The sequence below is a fragment of the Arabidopsis lyrata genome, assembly GCF_000004255.2.
Source record: "Arabidopsis lyrata subsp. lyrata unplaced genomic scaffold ARALYscaffold_7, whole genome shotgun sequence".
Lineage (NCBI taxonomy): Eukaryota > Viridiplantae > Streptophyta > Magnoliopsida > Brassicales > Brassicaceae > Arabidopsis > Arabidopsis lyrata.
In genome coordinates this window covers 13,119,127-13,146,417 of record NW_003302549.1, presented here as the reverse complement: position 1 = coordinate 13,146,417, position 27,291 = coordinate 13,119,127, and the positions used below count along the sequence as shown (strand labels likewise).

Genomic DNA, 27,291 nt, shown 5'->3' with positions numbered 1-27,291 from the left:
TGATTCCCAAGGAACAAAGTTTCTATGTCGAACAATCAAGACCATGCGATCGAGAAACCTAATCCTAAAAATGATGATCCATATATGTGCATGGATGAGGATGTCTACGGTATGATTGCAACATAGTTGAGCAGGACATTCAGACACTCCATGAGGATGTCACTCAAAGGATGTTGAATGAACTACTTACAGAATTTGATAAATACAAATATTTACCAAACCTTGGTGGTTCAAGTCATCAACACCATCGCTAGGCTCAACCGATGAACCAACCACGTCTGGAAGCCATGAATTCAGCAAGCATGAGCAATCCATGAGTACATATGAGCGCTGACCATCCAATTCTTTAGAATGTTTTTTTTATTACAACATAAAATTTCGCAAGAGAATATTTGTAATGACAATCGACATCATGGGAGTACAAATTTTTACACTTTTAAAGAGATTTTGAATGTGCGGGCCCATCTTTTGACCATCTTTTCATTACAAAATTGTACATTTTTTCATTTATCCTAAGAATTTTTGTTAAAAGTTTAAAATAAAAAAGTAATTACTAGTTAAAAAGGCTGTTAAGAAACAAAATAAAAAGACACACCAAGAGTGAATAAAAAGAAACATAAACTTGACAAGGAACATATAACATGTACAATGAGAGGAAAGAACAATCTTAAAATTAGTGAAACAAGGACTAGGATTGAAAAAAGATTTAAATAAATCTGAAAATCACGTGAAAAGATCCAAAGAAATAAAGAAACAACAAACACACCTTATTGTATAGACCACGGGTTGCTTTTGGGATAAGGAAAGAACCTACCAATGGAAAATGAACAAACCTTAGCCCAGGGTCGGCCTATCGCTATATACTATTTTCCCAAAGAGAAAACAACAAATAAAACTGTCAAAAAGGCAGCTTTAGAGAGAGTACACAATGGGATGCCATATTTTCCATGCTCAAACAAACCCTTTAGAAATGGAAAGAACAACATAACCACCAAAATACATCCACAAGCCTCTGCCAAACCCGAACCACCTCCTTCGTGACTACAACTCGACCGTTGTTGACCCACAAAAAAAATAGCTAGAGCGGCTAGATTCACGAACAAAATAAATGTGCCGGGAATGAAATGATGCGAGCTATCAAATTCAAAATTACGCAAGTCTGATTTTGGACCATCATCTTCTCCTTTAGTTGGTTTATCAGGCATAGTCTTTTTAGCGACTATGAACCCGATTTTCGAGATTCCAAGAAGCTACAGTATGATATCTTGGATACTATATAACCAACTGCCAGTGGCTATTATCCTCCAAATTGATTGAGCGACATACCACGATTTTACCGAAAAACCAAGGCTCATGAATTGCCATAGACTGTAGAGACAATGCATCCCCAAAAGTGTGACTATTATGCCTAGACAAGGTCCCTAATTCCACACACAAAAGATATAAGAAAACATTAAAAAATATGTTTAATTAATTAATTCTATGAAAGTAAATTGAACTAAATTCAGAGAGAGAAAGATACCTTGGGAAATAAGGCAGAGTTGTGGAGTAGGGAATAAGCAGGCAAGAGACAATAAACGAGCTCAGGGATTGACCTTATACACATGAGTGCCCAAAAATAAGCTAATCGTTGACGGAATTTTATTTTTCGGCGGAACATTCCAATCAACGGACTTTGTTTGTTAAAAAGGACTTCAATTTCTCCGGTCGACCATCGCCGCTGCTGGAATATAGCCTCTAGTCCTAATGACGGCGTAGATCCAACAAACGCAGGTGGATCCAACAAACGCAGGTGGACTTAAATCTTGAAAATGAAATGTTAATATTTCGTAAAATGTTTGATTTTAGAATTAAATGATTAAATTGAGAAGGTACTTACGTTGCCCCAACTGGTTTGGTATTCGTAGTGACAATACCCCACTTGTTGAGCCGCTTCAGTGAGGTTTTTAAAGTTTAGAAAGATTGTTTAAGAACTCAAAAATAAAGAATAACTCTCTTTATTAATCACCAAAGAAAATAACTCAAAACTTTGGTCTCTCTCAATCTCTTAAACACAATCTCTCAAGCCCTCTCTCAAAACTCATAAGGCTTACCATACCTTGGTAGCTCTATATATAGAGAGAATTCTAACACAATTTCCTAATCCAAATAGGTAAACTAACTTATTTAGATATCTCCTAAATAGAACTATTCCTAATTGGATTAGAATTTCCTTTTTCCTTAAGTTTCCTTCTTCTTCTTCAAGCTTATCCCAACATTCTCCCCCTTAAACTTGAAGTCACCTCCACTCACATCTTCAACTCCAATAAGATCTCTCATTTCTTTAATCTTAATCCTTCCAAGTGTCTTTGAAGTAGCATCTCGCTCCTTTCTTAAAGACTGATTCTTTTCTTCATTCACATTTTCAAGTTCATTCTTCAGTTTCCCTATCTCTTTCTCAATTTTAGAGAATTCTTCTTCTGCAATACCTAGCTGCTGTTCAGATTCCTCACGATCCTTCTTTTCTTTAGAAACAGTCATCTCCAATAACGAGATTTTATCCTTAAGATCAGTAATCTCAGATTCCATATCGAGCAATCTACCATTGCTTCCTTCCAGCTGCTTTGTCATAAATAACAGAGATGCCGAGGCAGATCTCTCCAGCTTGTTAGCTTCTTCCAATCGTTTCTCCAATTCTTTTGCTTTGTTTTGCCACTCTTCAAGTTCTTCTTTTAGCACATACAACTGAGTTGTGTAGTCTTGTTCAACAGCTCCACCAACATCACCTTCCAGTACACTCACCTTCTCTAAATTACCTTTTTCAAGTTCAGAAATCATCTTCTCTTTCTCACTCACACCCCTTTCTAAAGCATTCACAATTGAAGTCTTCTCCGCAACCTCTAATCGCAAATTACTGATAGCAGATTCCAACTGAGGAACTTCAATATAATTTCGTTGGTCCATCTGTCGTTGTAACAGAGGCTTAAATTGCTCATGTTCATCGTCTTCCTCCTCAATTACAGGAAGTTCTTCACTTTCACTTTCATCCGCCTCTTCTGCGATCTGCTCTGTTTCTTCTCTGTTTGAATTTTCTCCCATTCTCTGTTCAGGAAGCTCTTCACTCTCGCTTTCTTTATTTACACTCTCAAGATCCTTTGATAGATTCTCCTTCTCCTTCAATGCTTCATCTCGTTCTCGGTTAGATTCGTCACGTTTCTCGGTTTCAACTTCCATGTTCACTTTGTACAACCTGTTCTTTGATCGATTTGCTTTCACCAACAGATTTCCATCACGATCATGTAGAGTTAAGTAGCCTTTCTTCATTCTTACATCACATCCTGCTTCGGTTGCTTGCCCCAGACTTAAGATATTACTTTTAAGCTCAAGTATGTAATAGACATTGGCCAAGATTTTTCTTTCTCCTTCTTTTGTTACAAACAAGATTGGACCTGTGCCTTTGATATCAATTCGTGAATCATCACCAAACCTCACCTTTCCTGTGATAGTCTCATCAATCTTGGGAAACCAAGCACGATTCCCTGTCATATGATTACTCGCACCATTATCCAAGTACCAAGCGTTCTCTGAATCTTTTTCGAAGTCTTTAGGCTTTACATTCTTCTCGTTGAGATAAACCACCTCATGTATCATGAGTGATTCAGCTTCTTGCGTGTTATCTCCTTCATTCTCTTCAGATTCTTGAGCCTTGATTAGTTTTAGTAGACGATCTGGACATTCGGATGCGTAATGCCCTTGTTTATCACACCTGAAACATGTAATCTTGGATTTATCCAAAGATTGATATCCGAATCTTCCTCGACCTCTTCCGCGACCACGACCTTGACCTCTGCCTCTTCCTCCTTCTTGTGATGGCTGTGAGTAAGAATTAGCGTACATGAGTTTGCTTTGGTCTTCTTCTGCCTCTTCTTCATCACAAATTCTTTCTTCATAGGTCTTCAATCTTCCTACAATATCTTCAAACAATGTTGTTTTAAGATCGAGAAATTGTTCAATAGCTGCAATTATGCTAATGTATTTTTTTCGTGGTAAGCTCTTGAGAAATTTCTTAACGATCTTTGTCTCCTCAATGGTTTCACCCAACGATGCAGATTTTGTGGAAATTTCTGAAAGTTTTCCAACAAACTCGTCGATGGTGTCGCCTTCCTTCATCTTCAACCTATCGAACTCGGCCATGAGAGTCTGCAGTCTTGCCTCTCGTACCCTATCAGCACCGAGATTTCTAGCTTTAATCGCATCCCAGACTCCTTTAGCAGTTGCTTGTTTTCCAACCTGTAAGATTAGAGATTCGGGAATTGATTGAAACAGAAGAGCTCGAGTTAAATCGTTTTTCTCTTGATTGTCAGAGCCCGGATCAATCGTTTCCCAAGCTTTGTGTACATGTAGAGTAGCCTCCATCCTCATGCTCCATACGGTGTAGTTTGAGTTACTCAACATCGGACATTTAACGGATGAAGCTACTCCTTCTTTTGGTTTGGCTACAACGATATCACCCATCTTTGCTAAGTAGTTTCTCCTCTCTCACGTCTGAATGGATCTCACCGCTCTGATACCAAATGAAGTTTAGAAAGATTGTTTAAGAACTCAAAAATAAAGAATAACTCTCTTTATTAATCACCAAAGAAAATAACTCAAAACTTTGGTCTCTCTCTCAATCTCTTAAACACAATCTCTCAAGCTCTCTCTCAAAACTCATAAGGCTTACCATACCTTGGTAGCTCTATATATAGAGAGAATTCTAACACAATTTCCTAATCCAAATAGGTAAACTAACTTATTTAGATATCTCCTAAATAGAACTATTCCTAATTGGATTAGAATTTCCTTTTTCCTTAAGTTTCCTTCTTTTTCTTCAAGCTTATCCCAACAGTTTTCAAGACTTTTTTGGGGGGTTTGATTTTCTTTGTAATGCATCCACGACTGATTTCACCAGCTCTTTAGAACTCCCATATCTTTTGCTAAACTATCCTCAGCCAAAAACCCCCCTTAATGAAATAACAATAACTACTCTGAATAATTTGATATATAAATAGTGAAATAACTAAATATATAATAGAACATTATAGGAATGTTAACTAGAATGATGAAAGTGTTAGATATAAATAAACGAAGGGTGTGTATAATTTTAACATCTCTTAAAATTTGCGTTTTGGATGCAACTTTTTAGAGAATAAATTACAAATTAAGAGATTCAAACCCTTCACTTTATGGAAAAGACCACAAACTCAGGAAACTGTGGTGTTGTTTGGTAAGGTGAAGGGTTTAACTCCCTTATGTTCTAATTTATTCTCTAAAAGATGTAAAATTTTAAACGCTCTTGCATACATATATACTAGGGGAGGTCCCCGCGCCCAGCGCGGGGTTGTATGTTGATTAAGACCAGAATTAATAATTAATATTTAGGGTTATCAAGTTAGGGATATTTATTGAATTAATTTTGTCAAGAGTCTAATTTTTATAACGACATTAATATAGAATTATGGTAAAACGCTATAACTTTTGATATATATTATTAGTAATCAACAATTAATAGTGTTTTTGAATCACAAACAATTATTAGTGTTTATATCTTGATATATATAATAGAATTAAATATAAAAAATCTATATATTTAAACCAACAATATATTAGCAACGCCCCGACCGCCACTGTCCATGGGTTCCCACGTCCAGTCTCGGTCTTTAGGCCCATCTTCTTTGTTTTGTCGTACTCTTGATTTTATGACATATTCATGCTTACTCGTTTCTTTCATATTAGCAACGCCCCGACCGCCACTGTCCGTGGGCTCCCCACGTCCAGTTTCGGTCTTTAGGCCCATCTTCTTTGTTTTGTCGTACTCTTGATTTTATGACATATTCATGCTTACTCGTTTCTTTCATATTTGTAATGCCACGACCGCCACTATCTGTGGGTTCCCACGTCCAGTTTTGTTCTTTGAGCACATCTTCTTGGTTTTGTAGTACTCTTGGTTTTATGACATATTCACGCTTCCTCGTTTCTTTCATATTTGTAACGCTCCGACCACCACTGTCCGTGGGTTCCCCACGTCCAGTTTCGGACTTTAATTTGGGCCCATCTTCCTGGTTTTTGTTGTATTCTTGATTTTATGACATATTCATGCTTTTAGATTGTATGTCACTGGAGTTTTTCGTAGTTGGAAACAAATAATTGAAAAATATAATCTCTTACCATATCTCTTACCTATCAAGTAAGTCATCTTGCTCTTTGAAGTAGTTATGTACGTAAAATTTCAATGGTATAGAAACATGCATCTCCTTTGTATATATCGTGTCATATTTATCGTCCCTATTGTAGTATCTTTGTCTCTACCTTCGCCATTGGTCGCTGCGTAACCCTTCAGTTGATCTCTTGTTTATAAAACCCATATAAAAAGTTGTAAGAGAAATATCATTTTCTTAACTGTATCGTATATGTATTTGTAGTATATTGATCTGAGATTGCAAAGATGTATGCCTATCAAGAAGCTCTTAGCAAAGTAAACACTGAAGATAGGTACTAAAAATGAGAGGGTTACAGAGAGCAAGTATCTATCCCTTAGAAACCACTATGTGCAACTGAGAATAATTCATATATGTACATACATACACATGTATACAACGTATTGAAGCTTTTAAATTTAAATATCGAATGCTACAAAACTGGAAAATTGCTTGTGGAGAAAGCAATATGAACATGGCCACATATATAACAAATAACCGATTATGCTTGTCGTAGATCATTCTCTTTCAAACCAAAAGTTTTACCTAAACAACATATCAAGTGACTCACAAGAGATACATAAGAGCCATATCCTAAAAATATCCGGCAAAGCAAAAACGCTCCAGGTTCGAGAAGGAAGTCATTGGAAAATTTGAGTATATACCAAACTGGAGAGTAATTCGGCTACAAAGAGAGATGTGTTGGCTTTGAAGAAAAAGCTATGTGATGCTCTACCTTTAATTTATGAATTTTATGCTATGAATATATGTTTTTGTTAGGGTTCAACTTCAGTCTCCGGATTATAGACTTATATTCATCCGACAAACAATTCGATGTCACAATCAACGCTACAAAATTGGTGGGTTCTCTCTATTAACAAACAAAAAAAAATTCTGGGGTATATATATATATTTTTTTTTTTGTTAGATCCATACGACGAAGAACATGACGAAGAACACCAAAAATTCTCATCAATCTGGTACGTTTGATCTTATTTTTATTAGTTTAACAATTACGGTTATGTCCGAATCTGAAATAACCATGGCTCCAGACTCCTTCACACCATGGCCACATATCACCGGAGTGGAGACGATTTCAAATTCGGAGCTTCTCTTCGCATATAAAATCATACATATGGTCTCTTTGTTTCGGGTTCCCTCTACAATAATTAGTACATATTTCAAAACTGAGCTACAAAAGAGCACATTGGATTTTGGTAAACATCAAGATTGCTTCCTACCTTCCAAGAAACATGATAGACTAATTCACATCCAAGACCAAACATTAGCCACATAAAACCTGAATCAAATTAAACGATCTTAGGATGCTCTTCATAATCCGTAAGTTAAAGAGACTTGCATTAATATTGCAAATTAGACTCTAGAGGTCCACAATGGTTAATCAGAGTGTATCAAAGACGACGAATAAAGCATGAATTAGAATATCAGCAGAGGAAGCACACAAATATTCAATAAACGTAATCAATTACTGAGAATAGCATGGACCCAACTTTTGAAAGATTCATAAAAAAGGAAGATTTTTCCTATGCAACAATATTCAAACAATGAGAAGATCAATGATTGATGACTAACCATACAACCGAAGCAAAGCCATAAACAGAAATGAAAGTACTAAAGAGCCACAACAGCAGTGATACGACATTTGTTTCCTCGCACTGGAAACAATGACGTGCTTCCATAAATCCAATCTAGTTTTTATGGAAAACAAACCTGCATTCATAATAAACACTACTATTAATTATTATTTTTTATGCAAGAATTAAATGGCAGTATAAAAAATTCAATGGTTAGTGCCGAAAAAAAAAGCAAGGATTAGTTATGATATCAAATCAAAATTAAATATCAAGCAAAGTATTTACATAAAATTAAGGCAGTGGAGGATCTAAGAATTTTTTATATGACAATATCTACAACTAAACAAAGAAAATTTATATATTTGTAAAACAGAATCATTATTTGTTTTTTGGTAAGATTAAAACCGAATCATTATCATATTAGTAAAATTATCATTTATTTATTATTATCCACGTTAATTTAAAAGTTTAAGAGAATATCTGTTTTTTTCTCATAAAAGGATGGAATAATAACATAACTCTTTTAGATTTATAACTATATTTGACATTATCATATTAAATCTATTAAGATAAATATATTTCTTTTTGAAAAATATAAATAAAATGATAATATAATTATTATAGATTTACAATTATATTATTATCCATGTCAAAATTTTAAAACATTTTACTTTTTTCTCACATAGGAAGATAGAACAATAACGTAACAGTTTAAGATTTACAACATAAAAATAATATCAGAATTGGAACGCCAAATCATAATCAACACAATTAACACAACTCTAATGGGAAATTAGAGTTATCTTGTGATTAAAATACTAAACAAACAAAACTAACCGAAACAAAACAAAAGTCTTCCTTTCAAAATCATTAACGTGACGGATTGCTGACTGATTAAGTTGAAGTTTTAGGCATTTAAAGATCTAGAAAGATGATTAAGGTTAAACATTTTTATTTATTTTAAAAAACGTTTGAATGTTGACAAAAAAAGAAGAAGAGAGTGTTGGGACCATCGGGAGAGACAACGTTGAGCAGCTGCGAAAGAAGCCAACGTTGTCTATTATGTTCCTCACAGTGTTTGATTTGACTTTTGATGACATTACACTCCTGTCCACTTGTTGTCTCGAAAGTTCATGCAATGGAAAATTATTAAACAAAACAATTTACTTTTATGTATAAATCCTAGGGAAGAACAGATCAAGCTAAGATCAATGGTTGTGGTTTTAGTACCGTATACTTCTCAAATATACCCGTTGAATAACGGAAATCCGCAAGACGGGGAGGAGACGAAGTCAACCTAGCTGGCAAAGGAGCTAACCCAGCTCCTTTGGTCTTATTTATGGTCATATGTATTTAGCAAAATATGGTATACAAACCGAACCAATCAACAACAAAACCTGGTTTTAAATTGTTGTATATTTCTCAAAAGTCAAAACCCATAATAACCAATAGAAGAGAAGAAACTAATGCAGAGCATACTTACGCTTGGAGTAAAGAGTGATGCAAGCTTCCATTGGCACACCCGAAAACGCATCAGAGCATGGAAAGAAACCTAAAAACCAATAAATTAAACAATAATTAAATCTTAGTGCATGGAAAACGAATCCTATACATACCAAAGTCCGAATCTCAGTGCCTTAGAATGACCTCGATACCAAAAACTTTAAGTTACTACTTCCATATATGTAATATTTTAGTTTGGGGAGAGAGATTGGCAACGAAGAGTAATTCCTGAATTTAACAGCCAAGTTTGTTATCCCTAATCTAAAGAGAGGAATACTTAAATTGTATTAACGACAAAAATTAGCCTCCTCTGAAGATTCATCCCTGAAATAAGTCATCTTTCTGACTTTGTGGCAACTGTGTTATCAAAAGTTGAGTGTTTCTTCTGAAAAAAGACATATTTGAAAATAATAAGAACATGTACCTCAACAAAATCGGGAGGTACCTCATCTTTTTACAACAAAAAAAAACATACCAAACCATCGATGATTACCTTCTCAAAAGTTGAAACCAAACTTTTTGATTATAAAAATTGATTAGTGGTGAAAATAGTGAAACCATAAATACAAAAAAAAAAAAATCAAATTTGTACATATAAACTATAAGATCACCTGTTTATTCATTGAATTAGGTCCAAATTTTCCATACACCAGTTCACATCGTCCCCTCCATACATCCACCCTACAATAAAAAGAAAAATTAAAATTAGGTAGAAGCAAAAAAAAGTTTGAAAAAAAAGAACAAAAAAAACAAGGGTTAGTTATGATCTGAAATTGAATACCATGAGCAAGGTATTTATATTGAATAGGAGGCGGTGCATGATTTAGGGTTTCTAAATTTTTCGACGATAAATACAAAAAAAGAAAAGAAAATTTACATATTTTAATAAGCAAATCACTATCATAATAATAAATATTTGTAAAACTGCCATTTATTCATTGTTATCCATGTTTATTTAAAATAATATTTATTTTTTTCCGTAAAAATATGGAATAATAACAACTATTTTAGATTTACTACTATATCTGATACTATCTTATAAAATATATTAAAATTTAAGGGAAAATTTCTTTCTGTTTCAAAAATAAGGCGGAACAATAATATAATTTTTTATTTACAATAGATAGACATGCATGGTATCCATATGCGTCATGTCACGCTGATCCATATTTTTTTCCAAAACTCGATCTAATTGCTATTATGTGCAAAAATCACCGCCGTTCACGTTCATGTTCACGTTAGCACTCCATACCTTAATTCACATGTAAACCTCTCTGCCTATCTCTGACTTCAGCTTTCTCATCTTCGAGTCTCCCCAAGAAAGTTTTGACACCACACCAACATTTCATTCGTCAAAATTAAATCGAGTTTGCACAAGGTTACAACCGATTAATAGGTGGTTGTTGGTGTTGGATCTCGCAAGTCGGATCCGGCCCATAGAAAAGTGGTGAACAATGAAACGAAGTGGGCCGTCAGCCCGTTTCAAAAGACAAAAAGAACGGCCCAGTAAAAGTCGGCCTAGCTCGAGTAAAACGTCGGGATCTCGTGAATTAAATGAAAGGCGGGTCATACGGGATTTGCGAGGTTCGGAAGATTTGAAACGGAAACATTGATGAGGGCGAGATCTGCGGCTTGATGAACGACTTCGGTTTTGAATCGCGTGACTATAAATAGAGAACGAAAGCCATTGTAATGGGGGATTTTTCTTGAGCAATAAACGGATACACACACTTTACTCTCTTGTTTTCTTATCACGATTGTTGTTCGAATTAGCAAGGCTAGACGATCCGATATACATCATAAAACTTGTATTGCGGATTCCGACATCCACAATTTGGCGCTAGAAGGAGGGGATTTATAGTCTTTTACTCCAGAATATCAATCGGAAAGATGTCAGACTTAGCGGATCCGGCTTCAGTCCTCGACGAGATCAAGAAGTTGCTTAAAGATCTGTCCGAGAAGACCGACCAGCAGCAGCTCGCCACCACTGCGTTGTCTGAGAAGCTTTCAGCGTTTGAAGAGCAAAGCGGCAGCCAAATCGCAGTCCTCACAGCGAGTTGTTCCGAAATCAGGTCAGCCCATAATGCTTATGCGGATCGGGTTGATACAATTCTTGCAGGAACTTTGCGGACCAGCGGACCTCGCGGCCACTTGGACTTTCATGGTCCGAACGTTTCGGAGGTTCAGGATCCTAGACTCGTTTCCCCGAGCAACGTACTCCCATCTTCTTTGCCTCTTGGCTCTCAGAGTGAACCTGGAGATGGATCCCGTCATGCTCAAGCACCTCCAAATTCGGCCGGCGGTCCTTTTGTTCCAGCCAGAACACCTCTCCCCATTCATCTTGGCAGCACTCCGCATCATCCTCAAACCGAGTCCCATCCACCTCACCTTCCGGTCAACCCGGAAATCCAGAGCTTACAAAATCAGATTCGGGAAATGAGTTCGAGGGTTCATCAAGCCACCAGTTCGGCTCCCGAAGTCGATAGAGTGATCGAGGAGACGAGAAGGACTCCTTTTACTCCACGAATTGTAGCCCTGCGCATTCGAGACCAAAGGAAGGTCAAACTTCCGGGGTACGATGGTAAGGGAGATCCCAAAGAATTTTTAGCGTCTTTTCAGGTGACCGCAGGTCGGGTACATTTGGAGCCAAACGAAGTAGACGCAGGCTTATGCAAGCTCTTCGCCGAGAACCTATCCGGGCCGGCTTTGACCTGGTTTACTCAACTAGAAGAAGGATCGATCGATAGCTTCAAGCAACTATCCACTGCTTTCATCATGCAGTACGGATACTTCATCAAGAGCGATGTGACTGACGCCCAGCTGTGGAACCTCTCACAGGGAGCCGGAGAGCCGCTCCGGACATACATCACCTCCTTGAAAGAGATTATGGTCCAGATCCCAAATCTGTCTGATTCCGCAGCAATTGCTGCACTCAAGAATGGTCTATGGCACGAATCCCGTTTCCGAGAGGAGTTGGTTGTTAACCGACCAGCCACTATTCAAGACGCCCTCCATCGGGCAACGAACTGGATAAACGCGGAAGAAGAGCGGGCCGCTCTAGCAAAAAAGTTCAAAGCAGCTCCGAAACCTGCTCAGCTTCTTCCTCAGAAGAAACCTGTTCAACCTGAAGTTCGGAAGCCTGGAGCTAGCACATTCTCAGTGGGTCGAGAGGAGCCAAAAGTTTCTCCGAAGAATTCGCCTGCGAAGCAGTCTTTCTCGCCAAAGAGCAAAAACGGCGCTTTCCCGAGTAACAAGTGGATTCGTGACCCAAACGCCTACTGCGAGATCCACAAAGTCAATGGGCATGCTACGAAAGATTGCAAGGCTCTAGGAAGGTTACTGGCTGCCAAGTTCGCATCCGGGGAAATAACCGAAATCGATGTTTCGGAGCTCGAGCCAACTCATCCGTCGGAGCAAACATTAGCAACAGAGGAACCATCTCCTCCTAGCAAAAAAACCAAAAGGATCCAGTCCCCTGATGTTCTTAAAGGACCGAAGAAGCAAATCCAGGTGATTATGGGGGGATCCAAGCTATTTCGAGACTCCATTAGTGCAATCAAGCAACACGAACGGAGGGTAACCACCCCGATAATCAAGAAGGCCAGATTTGCTGAGGAACAATTACCCGAAGTGACATTCTCCGAAAGAGAAACAAGTCAACTTGACAAACCACACGACGATGCTCTGGTCATAACACTCGATATTGCGCATTGCGAAGTGTCTCGGGTTCTCATTGATACTGGGAGTTCGGTGGATTTAATTTTCCTCGATACTCTGACAAGAATGGGGATATCGAAACAAGATATAAGGGGGCCACCATCTCCTTTGGTTTCCTTTACTAGCGAAACTTCAATGTCATTAGGAACGATTGTGCTCCCGGTATGCGCAGAAGGCATAGTCAAAATGATTGAGTTCACGGTGTTCGATCGTCCGGCTGCTTATAATGTTATCTTGGGAACACCCTGGATTTATGAGATGAAAGCAGTACCTTCAACGTATCATCAATGCTTGAAATTCCCTACGAAGTCCGGAGTAAAGCAAATCCGGGAAGTCAGCGAGCTGCGAGGATGTGTTACATGTCCAGTCATAAGCTTAAAATTCAATAGCAACCACAGTTCGAGGTGCCTGCAAATCCCGTCAAAAAAATAAGCAGTGACCTCGTGGAGGCTGTGGTAGTTAATGAGGAGTATCCGGATCAAACTGTGAGAATAGGAGCGGGATTAAGCGAAACTCTCCGAGCCGAACTGATAACTTTCCTAAAAAGGAATCAAAAAACTTTCGCCTGGAAAATCGAGGAGATGACTGGGATCGATACAAAGGTCATTTCGCATGAGCTCAACATTGACCCGACTTTCAAACCAGTAAAACAAAAACGCAGGAAACTTGGTCCAGACCGAGCCGAGGCTGTAAATGTCGAAGTTCAGCGCCTGCTCGATGCCGGGTTGATTCGCGAGGTCAAATATCCGGACTGGTTGGCAAACCCTGTTGTAGTCAAAAAGAAAAATGGAAAATGGCGGGTTTGCGTAGATTTTACCGATCTTAATAAAGCCTGTCCCAAAGACAGTTTCCCACTTCCGCACATCGACCGACTTGTGGAGTCAACTACGGGCCACGAAATGATGTCCTTTATGGATGCTTTTTCGGGGTATAATCAGATTTTGATGAATCCGGAAGACCAGGAAAAGACAGCTTTCATCACGGACCGTGGAACTTATTGTTATATAGTCATGCCGTTCGGGTTGAAAAATGCCGGAGCCACTTATCAACGGTTGGTGAATATGATGTTCAAAGATCTCCTCGGTAAAACGATGGAAGTATATATTGACGATATGTTGGTGAAGTCAATATCAAGCACTTCGCATATTGAGCATCTAGAGCAGTGCTTCGCAATTTTGAATAAGTTCGGAATGAAATTGAACCCGACCAAGTGCACTTTTGCAGTTCCTTCGGGAGAGTTTTTGGGTTACATTGTCACGGAGCGAGGAATCGAAGCTAATCCGCGATAGTTGAACGCTTTTCTGGCGATGACTTCGGCTCGCAACATCCGGGAAGTTCAGCGACTCACAGGACGGATAGCAGCCTTGAACCGATTCATCTCGAGGTCAACCGATAGGTGTCTTCCATTCTATGATCTGCTCCGAAAAGCAAACAAGAATTTCATCTGGGATGAGAATTGCGAAAAGGCTTTCAAAAATCTAAAAGATTATTTAATTTGTCCAAACCTCCTGTGTTAGCGAAACCCGAGTTCGGAGAAGAACTTTTCTTGTACATATCGGTTTCCGACAGCGCAGTAAGTGGAGTGTTAGTGCGATTGGATCGGAACGAGGAAAGACCGATTTTCTATGTGAGCAAGTCTTTTTCGGGAGCGGAGTCAAGATATCCGATGATAGAAAAGCTAGCTCTGGCAGTAATTACTTCGGCTCGGAAATTAAGACCGTATTTTCAATCTCATACGGTTATTATCTTAACCACGCAACCTTTAAGGGCAATTTTGCATAGTCCGAGTCAGTCAGGAAGATTGGTTAAATGGGCAATTGAGCTAAGCGAGTATGATATTCAGTTCCAAACAAGGACAAGCTTGAAATCTCAAGTCCTCGCAGATTTTCTGATCGAACTACCTCTGGACTCCGTGGAAGTCAAAGAAAATGAAGGACCTTGGATACTTCATGTGGACGGCGCGTCCTCAAAACAGGGTTCCGGGATCGGTATCCGATTACAATCCCCATATGGTGAAGTAATTGAACAGTCATTTCGTCTTACATTTAATGCGTCGAATAACGAGGCGGAGTACGAGTCTCTCCTTGCAGGACTTCGTCTAGCGGTTGGGATAGGTGTCACAAAATTACGGGAATTTTGCGACTCGCAGCTCGTTGCTAATCAATTTTCCGGTGACTATGAAGCAAAAGATGGCAGAATGGAAGCTTACCTCGCTCAGCTTCAGGAATTGAGTAAAAAGTTTCTTAGTTTCGAACTCACTAGAATTCCGCGAAGTGAGAACTCAGCGGCGGATGCCTTAGCGGCATTGGCGTCGAGTTCCGAAGTAACAGTGAGCCGAATGATCCCTGTTGAAGTAATTGAACATCCAAGTATAGCCACCGGAGAGCTGAATTTCGTGACTACACGGTCTATGCAAAGAAGGATGAGTGTGGAACAAGAACCACAAGGGGTCGAAGAAACTGAGCAGAACTCCGAAGTAGAATCACTAATCGGAACACCGCTAAATTCGGAACCACTACCGCCAGCGCTACCGCTTCCGGATTGGGGGGCAGACTGGCGGATACCCATCAGAGAATACATCCTTAATGGTACTCTTCCTGCGGATAAGTGGGAGGCACGGAAATTGAAAGCTAAAAGTGCTCGTTTCTGCATTTTGAGTGACATCCTCTACAGAAGAAGCGTCTCGGGTCCTGACATGATCTGTATTTTCGGACAGCAGGTCCGTACTGTGATAAAAGAGATTCATGACGGAGTATGCGGAAATCACTCCGGAGGTCGCTCTTTGGCTTATAAAGTAAGAAAGTACGGATATTTCTGGCCCACGTTAATCGCGGATTGCGAGGAGTATGCGCGGAAGTGCGAGCAATGCCAGAAGCATACGCCTTCAATTCACCAACCCACCGAGCCATTATCATCAGTCTCTTCGCCTTATCCATTTATGAAATGGTCTATGGATATTATTGGGCCTCTTCATGTTTCTACTCGTGGAGTGAAATTTTTCTTGGTACTTACCGATTATTTCTCGAAGTGGGTAGAGGCGGCAGCCTACGTAAACATAACTCAGGTTCAAGTTCGCAAGTTCATTTGGCAGGACATCATTTGTAGGCACGGTTTGCCATATGAGATCGTTAATGATAACGGACCTCAGTTCATTTCACGGCAATTCGAATCTTTCTGCGAAGAATGGCAGATCAGACTCAGTCGATCAACGCCTCGTTATCCGCAGGGTAATGGTCAAGCTGAAGCAATGAACAAAACTGTTCTGTCTACTTTGAAGAAAAAACTCAAGTCGCACAAAGGAACTTGGTTTAATGAGCTACAGAGTGTTCTCTGGGCAATTCGCACTACTCCTAGGCGTGCAACTGGTGAAACACCATTTTCATTAGTTTATGGAATGGAGGCTGTAATCCCTGCTGAAATATTTGTGTCAAGTCCAAGACGGATGAATAACCCGTAGAACGAGGCAGCAAATAGCGAACTGATGGTGGACGTTATTGATAACATTGAGGAGCGACGAGATCGAGCTTTGATTCGAATGCAAAATTACCAGAATGCCGCAGCTCGATACTATAATTCGACTGTCCGAAATCGGCATTTCGACGTTGGGACATTAGTATTACGCAGAGTTCAGCAAAATACAGCCGAAGACGGAGCGGGAAAGTTAGGCGTGAACTGGGAAGGTCCTTATCGAATTATTCAGGTAGTTCGCAATGGAGTTTATCGCCTTGAAAACATGGAAGGAAAAGCAGTCCGAAGAGCTTGGAATTCCATTCATCTGAAGAGATACTTTATTTAAGTATTTTATTATTTTCATTATTGTAAATCGAACTACGATAGACTTGATCCCCACCTTTGGGTACGTAGGCAGCTCGAACTTCGAGTGCAGTCTCTAAATCAAATAAAATGTTTATATTCTTCTAAACATCTTTCAAAGAAGCCGAGAATAATCTCGCAATCCGTGAAACCGAGAAGAACCTCGTAACTACTTTTCTCGAAACCGAGCTCAGACCTCTGGTAATTCTTGAAAGATAAGCCTAAGTTTTACTTAGCAAAAAAGGGTCTGGTTCAACACAGACTAGGGATTTCTGCGGACTCCGAGTCCCGATCCTCATTTTTAATATTAAGAACACCCACTTAACTCTCGTTCTTAGTATTTCCCTTATCCATTGAAGAATGAATTCTGAGTTCATGTAAACTGCGTATCTCGTTGAAATCTTAAGTATTTCTTAATTTTTCGTACGAGGTATTCAAATTTCTCGAATACTCCGGATTTAAAATTCAAAAGGACTTATATAAAAATAGAGGGGAAATATTCAAGTCTTCAAAAAACGATAAATAGGTTTTGGGTTTAAAAAATAAAAACAACAAAGGGGGGCACTAGCCATCACAACCCCGGAACCAGATCATTGACCCTTGACGTCGGGATCTTGCTGCATCTCCTCGGGCAGAACGGTAGCTTCGAAGTCCTGGCCAGTCATGAAACCCTTATTAGTTCCGAACTCATCAATGGCGACATCATCTTCGGGAAGAGATGTCTCTTGCACGGGCTCTGGGGGAGTCGCTACAAAGAGATGAGCAAACTCATTTGGTTGAGGTCTGAGAGCGCTTACCTCGCGAGCTTTCTTCTCAGCCTCTTCCTCGTCTTTCTTTACCGACTCTAGTTCGGCTTTTAAATCCGGAATCTCTCCCTTCAGAATCTCCTCAAGAAGTTCTCGGTTCGCCCGAGTCTCGGCAAGACGCGTCCCAATCATCTCATTATCACTGATGGCCTTGTAGTAGGTCTCATGCTTCGAGGCGAGTCCGCTATAGAGTTCACGGAGCCTCAACCTTTCATCTTTTTTTGCTGCTGCGAGCTCCTCGTCCCGTTTTTCAGCAGCGATCTTGCACCATTCCTCGCTTCGCTTAACTTCAGCTTCTAGCGAGGTAATCTTTTCACATGCCTCGAGATACAGGTTCTTCCCGATCTTCAGCTTCTCGGAAAGATCAGTCTTGGCAATGTCAAGAAGGTTGCAGCGACCTTCGGCCTCCAGCATTCGCTCCCGGATCTCGTTTGCCTTTGCCACCGCCCTGGCATTTTCCTCCTCCATCTCCTTGAGTTGACGGACTTCTTCTTCGAGTTCGGCGACCCGGGCCCTGAGGCCATCCAGTTCGTTAACTGGAAAGAGCTGGGACTCGTGGCAGGAGAAGGTGGTGTTGTACTCGAGCATTAACTGTCAAAACGAAGATTCATGAGGACGGAAGGAAAAGTTCTTATTTTTATAAAAGGAGGAGAAGAGTTCAAAGAATTACCTCTCCGAGTTTATCAGCGAAGCGAAAGTAGTTCGCCCTGTTGACCTCCTTCAAGTCACTAAAGGGAGGAATCCTCATCCCAACAGGAGTAAAGTTCCTCATGAAATCAGCTGGTGACTTCGGAGGAGCTGTTCAAATAAAAAAAATGTCAAAATGAACTCGAAGCGAGAGAGAAATACGAAGTGACTCTACTTACCAGTAGGGATCGGAATCTCCTGACGGACGGATTCCCGGTTCTCAGAGTCCCGCGAAGGCAGGACAAGAATCTGAGTTGGCAAGTCGGACTCCGGGGCCCGTTGTGGATCTTCTTTTTCTTCTGGTTTTGACCCCAGACTGGTTCCAGCATCCTCGGAAGGATTTTTCTCGTCGTTCAGACGAGAACGACTCTTGCGTTGAAGGGGAGGAATTTCAGATTCCTCGTTCCTGCTTTTCCTTGAGGAGGTTGCACTATGGCCTCCTTCAGAAATTTCTTTTTCCCGAGAAGATCGGGAGGAGCGAGAATCCGAGATCCGGATTAGATCTTTTCTCGAAGACACTTTCTTTTGATCACGATGATCAGAAGTCTTCGATTCGGAAACCAGATCTACGGTACCCGAATTCTTCCCTTTACCAGATGAAGATCTGGATTTCCCTTCGTCCAAGGCCTTCACCATCCTGGCCTTATCTTCTCTCTCTCTCGCTTCTCTCGCTCTTTCCCTTTCCTTCTGGAGCCTCTTCTCTTCGCGATAGGAAAGAGGAGACATGTTAGTGGCAACAGCAGGGGAGGAGGGAGGAGTGGAAGAAATGAGGTCGGACCGCGAGACAATTCGGGCACACGAACTCCGGATGCGTTCGCAAGTGAACAATTCCCACGACAGGTCGCTGCTGTTGCAAATCTTTACGAATTGCCCCGCAAAGGTATGAGAAAGCGTTGTCTTCGGAAGTTTAACTGCAAAAGCAAAAACATTTGCAGATTAGAAAAGGAAAAAAAAACAGATGAGTGAAAAGCAGTGAAAAACCTAAGGAGCTATCTACCGGGACGACGAGTCCATTCACGAACGAAATAGTCCGTATTTGGACCATAAGAAAATATGTCTACAGCGAAGAAAAAGTAGGATTTTCTCCATTGCTCGTCTTTTTCGGGAAAATCCCCGAAGACTCTGAAATTACTCCGAGGACTGAGGAAAAACGTCCCCGGAGTTCGCCCCTTCTTCACTGTATAAAGATGGAGTACGTCGGATAGCGTGATACGGTATCCATTTTCCTCTGCAAGGGTCTGGAGGCACAGGACGGTCCTAACTACATTTGGACATAGTTGAGGAAGTGCGATTCCGAGCTCATGCATCAAATTGACCAAAAGGCTGGGAAGCGGAAAAGATAGCCCGCATTCCGAAAAGAAAATTTCAAAAGCGCAAGTATGACCAGTAGGTGGAGACTCCGGAGACTCTGTGGGACCCGGAGTAATCAAGGAGACTTGACGAGGGATCTGGCAGGCACCTCTGAGCAGAGCCAGTTTTTTGTTGTCGAAATTCGAAGAAAAATACTTCCCGAACTCGCCTTCCATGATGTGAGTCTCATTCTGGATCTTCCTGCTTCGCTTCGGAGCCATAACGCGATTAAGGAAAATGTGGAGACGAAACAAGATCTGGTACCAGGGATTTGGGAAGATATTTCAGGAACAACCCAAGAACACGCTTGAACAAACTCTGAAGATCTTTGTGGAAATCCAGAAAACGGGAAGGTCCAGCGGTGGATGTTCTCCGAGAAATTAACACGGATCGCCGGAGCACGAAGAACACGGCGGAGCGGAAGAAGAACAGCGTAGATCTTCGAGCAAATGGCTGAAAATCTAAGAAATCTTTTAGATTTCTTGCCTAAACCTAACGATTCCGGAATTATAAAAGCAGTTAAAGATCAAAGAAGAGGTAAAAGTAGAGAGAAGAGAGTTACCTTTAAATACGGAAGGAAGCAGAAGCGGTTTGAAGAAGACGACGACGTGTGTGTTTGCAGAACCCAAAGAGTCTAATGATTATATAGAGGGTCATTGGGCGGCAAAGCGAGAAACCCTAGGGTCTCGAAGCGTCTTTGTCTTCCCGAGGAAAATCCCTCGATCCGCAGGAAAAAATATACCTTAGGATCTCGAAACGTCACTTCGGTTGAAGACCAAATCCCGGGAAAAGCGGGATTAACGACGAAGCCTCCGAGCCTGAGAAAAAGTTCAGCATCTAAAGTATTCCGAAGTGTTCACTTCGAAACACTTGGGGGGCAAACTGTTGGTGTTGGATCTCGCAAGTCGGATCCGGCCCATAGAAAAGTGGTGAACAATGAAACGAAGTGGGCCGTCAGCCCGTTTCAAAAGACAAAAAGAACGGCCCAGTAAAAGTCGGCCTAGCTCGAGTAAAACGTCGGGATCTCGTGAATTAAATGAAAGGCAGGTCATACGGGATTTGCGAGGTTCGGAAGATTTGAAACGGAAACATTGATGAGGGCGAGATCTGCGGCTTGATGAACGACTTCGGTTTTGAATCGCGTGACTATAAATAGAGAACGAAAACCATTGTAATGGGGGATTTTTCTTGAGCAATAAACGGATACACACACTTTACTCTCTTGTTTTCTTATCACGATTGTTGTTCGAATTAGCAAGGCTAGACGATCCGATATACATCATAAAACTTGTATTGCGGATTCCGACATCCACAGTGGTCTTCTACCTTCTATTTACGATTTTATGCTATGAATATATGTTTTTGTCAGGGTTCAAGTCAATCTCCGGATTAGAGACTTATAATCATCCGACGAACAATACGATGGCGTGATAACCGTTTCTAAATTGGTGGGTTCTCTTTCATTGATCTACATATTATATTTTTTGTTCGTTTTTTTTTTCCAAATATTTAGATTGAAACGACGACGAACACGACGATCATACCAAAAATTTCATCTATTCCGGTACGTTTGATCTTTATTTTAATTAGTTTAACAATTAATAGCCGTTTACGATTAATTTCGGATATCTAAATCTTATTAATTTGAGTAAGGTTAGAATAGTATTCTTTTATGTTTATATTAATGCTCCGATTAATAATTTTCGGATATTTGACATTATCATCTTAAATATATCAATATTATAATAAATATTTTCCTTTTCCGATTTTTTTTTTTGGTATAATTCCTTTTCCTGATAAATTATGAAACAGATTTGTTTACACAAAAGGTAAAAAAGAAAAAAAAAAAAAAAAAAAAAAAAAAACCATCAACTGTCTCCATTCACACGTTTCTTCATTATGATCACGAATTCACGTTCATGGAAGCTTCATCATACATTAACACTTACAAGTTTCTTCGTCGAGTTTTTATCCAAGGTTTCTTCGTCAACTCTGTATCCAAGGTAATAAATATTTGTTCTTTTCATTGGTTAGAATTATAGGGTGCATGATAGTATTGACGTCTTAAAGACATAACATGGGCAATATACTATGAGAAGCTTGACTATTCTGCTTCGACAGATCAACAGGTGAAATTCTATCACTAAATTATTAGATCTCTGTTATTGCTATGAATATATGCTTTATGTTAGGATTTCAAGTTTTGCCTTCGTTTAGAAGAATTATATTCACACGACGAAGAACACGATGAATTCAATTAAAGCTTCCTAACTGGTACTTCGTTGTTCCTTTTTTTTTTTTTTTGGTTAATTATCATGTTTATTGTTTCCAAAATTATTTTTTCCTGGTTAATTCCGAAATTCAATTTAATTTTTCCAAAATTAATTAGATTTCATTAAGGGTAATTAAGTAATTACGTAAAATCAAGGACTCAACAAGAGCCGAGAGTCCGACACGTCAGCAAAAACACTTCTCAAATATTGTTATATATAGATGTATATGGAGGGTTATATTGGGGGTTTTAAAAAATAAAAATTGGAGTGGTTTTTAGGAGAAAATCCATTAATGAATTAAGAATAAAATAAGTATGAAATGATAAATATTTAGATAATGTTGCAAAGGAATTTATGAAAATCTCTTATGAATTTCTAATACTTACTTGTGGCAACCGAAGAAAGATTTCCGTTTTCTTCTATATCGTCCGAAGATAAACCGTACATAACTCTTCTAGTGTGGAAACATCCTGATCCAATATAAAATGGTCCTTGGATTCCCGCAACTCCTCGTCCCAAATACTGATTTCAACAAATATAAAAAGAGAGTAAGTATTTACTGGTCAATAAAATAACATTGAATTGATCAAAATTATATAAAATAAGTAAAAGGATGATAAACCGCACCGATTGTATGACGGCAAGTTCGTTGGTGCAAGAATCATAGAAATTTTGAGGGAATTGAACAAAAGCACAATGGTTTGAGTTCTGTAAAAATACACACATTGCTTGCCGCACTACATCTGGTTCATTGACATACATGTCACAGTCTACGTTCAACATGTATGGTGCATTTGTCATCAACCCTGACACTCTTAACTGTTCAAATTTTGTATTAGGCTCATCAGATTTTTGCCATAATTAATAACAAAAAAGAAAACGATCTACCATTATTGGTATTTATTTTTAATGACATAAATATGGTTATATGGATATCAATTCAAAATTTGATTGATATACTGTTATTAAGGAATATACTCTTTTACTATTTTACCTTCATGAATGAAAGGACGCATAAGTCTCTGTATATGGAAGCTCATCATTTCTTTTGTAACTAGGATCGGATCCGCGGTCCACCGCGGGAGAATATTGGTTTACATACGTTACATTTAATATTGTGTGTATTTTTTAGTAGAACGAATCGTGTAGTATACTTATAAATATTCATAATAACGAATTGTAGAGAAAATGTAAAATTGTTTATAAATATACCCATCGTATTAATTATGATTTACAAAATAGAATTTTGTGTTTTAAAATTCTAAAATTAGACGATTCATGGGAGTTAGAGCAGTCAAAATAGGTCAAAAACCGCGAATCGAGCCCACATCATCTCACTATGGGGCAGATTTGGGAAAATATATTAAACCCGCAAATAAGCGGGCCACATGGATTAATTCGCAGTGGGTCATAGGTTTAATCGGTTTTCATCCGCGGGTTAGCGGATCAGCCCGCATATTAGTATTTATTGATAAAATTATAATTTATTCAACATGTGGTAATTTAAACAAACTTTTAATAGTATTTTGATTTATTTATTTATTTTAGTAGTATTTTAAATTTTGGTTACTTTAAAATTATTTAAACAAAATCCATGGACAATCCCGCAAATCCGTATACATTCGCGGGACGGGTTTGTATTTCATATATGCTACCCGCGGGTCATGCGGACCGACTTACTACAAGTCAAAATATTTTTTGTCTATCGCAAAACGGACTTAACGGGACGAATCAACTCGCTTTGACAGTTCTAATGGGAATATTATTTAGTCATACAACAAAATGAAGTTTGGACATAGTAATAATAGAATATGTATCTTATTTGTTAGATGAGAGATTGAAAGATGAAGTATAATGATTAAAAATTAATTATTATTTTTCATGATTCACAAAATTTAATAAATACTTATCATCTTGTTGAATAATTCTAAAATCATATTCAAGAAATCTTTATAAATTGAAAATTAAACTTCTTTGGTAAGCTATAGGTATGAAAATATCATAATTTCGATTTAATCTAATTAAATTAAAATTAGTTACATGGATTTCATATCTATTTAATTTACACGACCAAAATAAAAATATCTATTTAATTTACACGACTAAAATAAAAATATCAATTTAATTTATAAAACAGATGGGTTATTTGTGATAATTTTTGTAGAAATCTTTAGAACTAAGTAAAATATCTTTCAATTAATGATAATTGGCTAAAATGAGCGAAATTAATGACAAAAACGTTGATTGTTATGGAATTAGTCCCAAAAATATACGAACAAATTTATTATACGTAATTAATGTATAATATTATTTGGAATATGCTTTTATTATTAGTTACCATAAGTACAATCAGATTTTATTTGATTTCCATAAATATTTGATTTTATTTCGATTTTTCATTATTATTTCGAATTTATATTCCAAAAAAATTTCAAAGATCCGATTACAGAATTTCGGGTCAATTTTTTGATTTTAACCCGACCCATTTTCATTTGTACTTCTCTTTTAATAGTATAGAGATAATCATATTTTAACGAAAAAATATATACTAATTTCAGATATGTTATTGCTGAATTTAAAAGATAGGCGAATCTAAGTCATAGTAATCAAACGTATGCTTGATAGATGACACAACTTTGAAACTTAAAAAAAAAGAGATGTGTGAGAAAAATCATTAACCAGAAAGTTCATGGCTCCAGTTTTGTAATGATGAAGGTATTTTGGCCTTTTCTCTCTTGAAATGTATACAAGATGAGGGACTTCGTTATCGTCTCCTACACCTCCCTTGTTCTCCCATACCACCTTCATATACACACATAAAACAAGATTCCATATAATTTTTACAATCAAATTCACTAGAAGGAAACAGCCTTGTCTCATACGATGGATTTCGGCCGTTGGCTCCAGCTCGTCGAAAAAAAAATTCCGTCGGAAAGTCTTTTGATGTGTGCATAACTTTGGAAAATTAGTCAAATAACCTAAATATAAATTTTAAAATATAATAAGACCTTAACAATAGTTGAATGATCATTTGGTTTTGTGTTTGAGAAAGCTTCAAAATCATCATCATCTGCATCCAACCAATGTTATTTTAATATGGACTCTCAGAATCAATTACTTTTTGGAGCCAATGGAAATTTGAGATGCTTCGACCAAGAAAGAAAAGGTATGTATTTTCCTGTTTCACACTAGACCGAAGCTTTTATGAGAGTGAAGAGTTCTAGCTCAACAAAGACCAATATTGTTACGTTTAAAGCGAACATTACCCTAATATCTAAATATTTCACATGCGCCTATCTTATATTAGAAGAATCTGACAAGTGACAATATTGAATGCTTATTGTCAACTTGGGATGTACACGCTTAACGAGTTATTAAACTATGATTTAATTATATAATCAAAAGAAAAGACTTCAGCTTGCAACTTTTTCACGTTCTTTCAAAGAGAACGTATAATATTTGCTAATAAAACGTACATGGATTCTTGATCAAAGACTAAGCTATTTCATTTGTCTCTACACTTTGAGCAACAATGGCAGCATTGATCATCTTCATCCTCTTATGTCTCTTCACATTCCTCTGTTACTCTCTCTTCTTCATGAAACCAAAGGACTCACGAGATGACCGTGACCTTCCTCCGAGTCCTCCTTCTCTTCCTATCATCGGTCATCTTCACCTAATTCTTCTCTCTACTTTAACCCACAAGTCTTTTCAGAGACTCTCATCCAAGTATGGACCTCTTCTCCATCTCCGCATCTTCCACGTTCCCATAGTCCTTGCCTCCTCGGCCTCAGTGGCCTACGATATCTTCAGGGACCAAGACGTGAATGTATCCTTTCGGCATTCCCCTCCGATCGAGGAGTCTCTCTTTTTGGGATCGTATAGCTTCATCAGCGCTCCTTATGGAGATTACTGGAAATTCATGAGGAAGCTCATGGTTACAAAGATTCTTGGACCGCAAGCACTCCAGCGGTCACGAAGATTCCGTGAAGATGAGCTTGATCGGTTCTACAAAAATCTACTCGATAAGGCGAGTAAGAAGGAGATTGTTGAGATCGGTGAGGAAGCAGCGAAGCTCAATAACAACACCATCTGCAAGATGATCATGGGGAGGAGTTGTTCTGAGGAGAGCGGTGAGGCAGAGAGGGTCAGAGGCTTGGTGACTGAGTCAATGGCCTTGACAAAGAAAATTTTCTTGGCGACCATCTTTGACAAACCACTTAAGAAGCTCGGGATCTCACTGTTCAAAAAGGAGATAATGAGTGTTTCCCACAAGTTCGACGAGCTACTGGAGAAGATTCTTGTGGAACACGAAGAGAAAATGGAGGAGGATCATCAAGGTACTGACATGATGGATGTGTTGTTGGAAGCTTATAAAGACGAAAACGCAGAGTATAAAATCACAAGAAACCATATCAAGTCCTTGTTTGTGGTAAAATGTTCATCTCTTTTAGGTGTGTTCCTATGCTAACACCATTGATTGTGTTGACTAAGAAATGTTTGCTAGTACAGGATCTTTTCATTGCAGGCACTGACACCTCATCGACCACTATACAGTGGATCATGGCGGAGATCATTAACCATCCCAAGATTCTTGAGAGACTAAGAGAAGAAATCAATTCCGTTGTAGGGAAAAGCAGATTGATTCAAGAAACTGACTTACCCAACCTCCCTTACTTGCAAGCAATAATCAAAGAAGGGCTAAGATTGCATCCGCCGGGGCCTCTCTTGCCAAGAACGGTCCAAGAAAGGTGTGAAATTAGAGGGTTCCACATACCAGAGAAGACAATTCTTATTGTTAATTCTTATGCTATAATGAGAGATCCTGATTATTGGGAAGATCCGGAGGAGTTTAAACCTGAGAGGTTTTTAGGTTTTCCAAGATCAGGACAAGAGGACGAGATAAGAGATAAATTCCTAAAATATATTCCTTTTGCCAGCGGAAGGAGAGGTTGTCCTGGAACAAATCTAGCTCATGTCTCTGTAGGAACCGCGGTTGGAGTGATGGTGCAGTGCTTTGATTGGAAAATCAAAGGAGAGAAAGTCAACATGAATGAGGCTGCTGGAACAATGGTGTTGACCATGGCTCACCCTCTTAAGTGCACTCCTGTTCCTCGAACCCTAAACCTTTTATTACCTTCCTAGTTCTTGACTTGGAGATGTCAGCTTGCTTTCTCTTGTTTTTAATTAAACTCATGATTGGTTAAACATGTTTTCCCTGTTTATTGGCTAATTTCTGGTTTAGTTTAGTTTGGCTTTATTTCCGGTTTGTTGTATGGAACTCTAAACATTTTGTACGTTTCAGAAATTTAAAATTAGTCGTTCTTGGTTA

General features: G+C 38.7%; 1 protein-coding gene and 1 pseudogene across 1 annotated transcript; one reads left to right on the top strand and one right to left on the bottom strand.

Moving 5' to 3' along the window:
* Positions 1-762: 762 nt before the first annotated feature.
* On the bottom strand, positions 763-25,437 carry LOC9306319 (annotated as a pseudogene).
* Positions 25,385-27,291, top strand: LOC9306318 (cytochrome P450 705A5). The gene is made up of 2 exons (XM_002870201.2): positions 25,385-26,391; positions 26,472-27,291. The coding sequence occupies exons 1-2, from the start codon at positions 25,492-25,494 to the stop codon at positions 27,102-27,104; spliced, it is 1,533 nt and encodes a 510-aa protein (XP_002870247.1). The 5' UTR covers positions 25,385-25,491; the 3' UTR covers positions 27,105-27,291.

Bases quoted from the DNA above. Each gene is read 5' to 3' on its own strand.
- LOC9306318 (XM_002870201.2), top strand. From the start codon at position 25,492: ATGGCAGCATTGATCATCTTCATCCTCTTATGTCTCTTCACATTCCTC. The intron at 26,392-26,471 runs GTAAAATGTTCA...TTGCTAGTACAG, and splicing joins ATATCAAGTCCTTGTTTGTG to GATCTTTTCATTGCAGGCAC.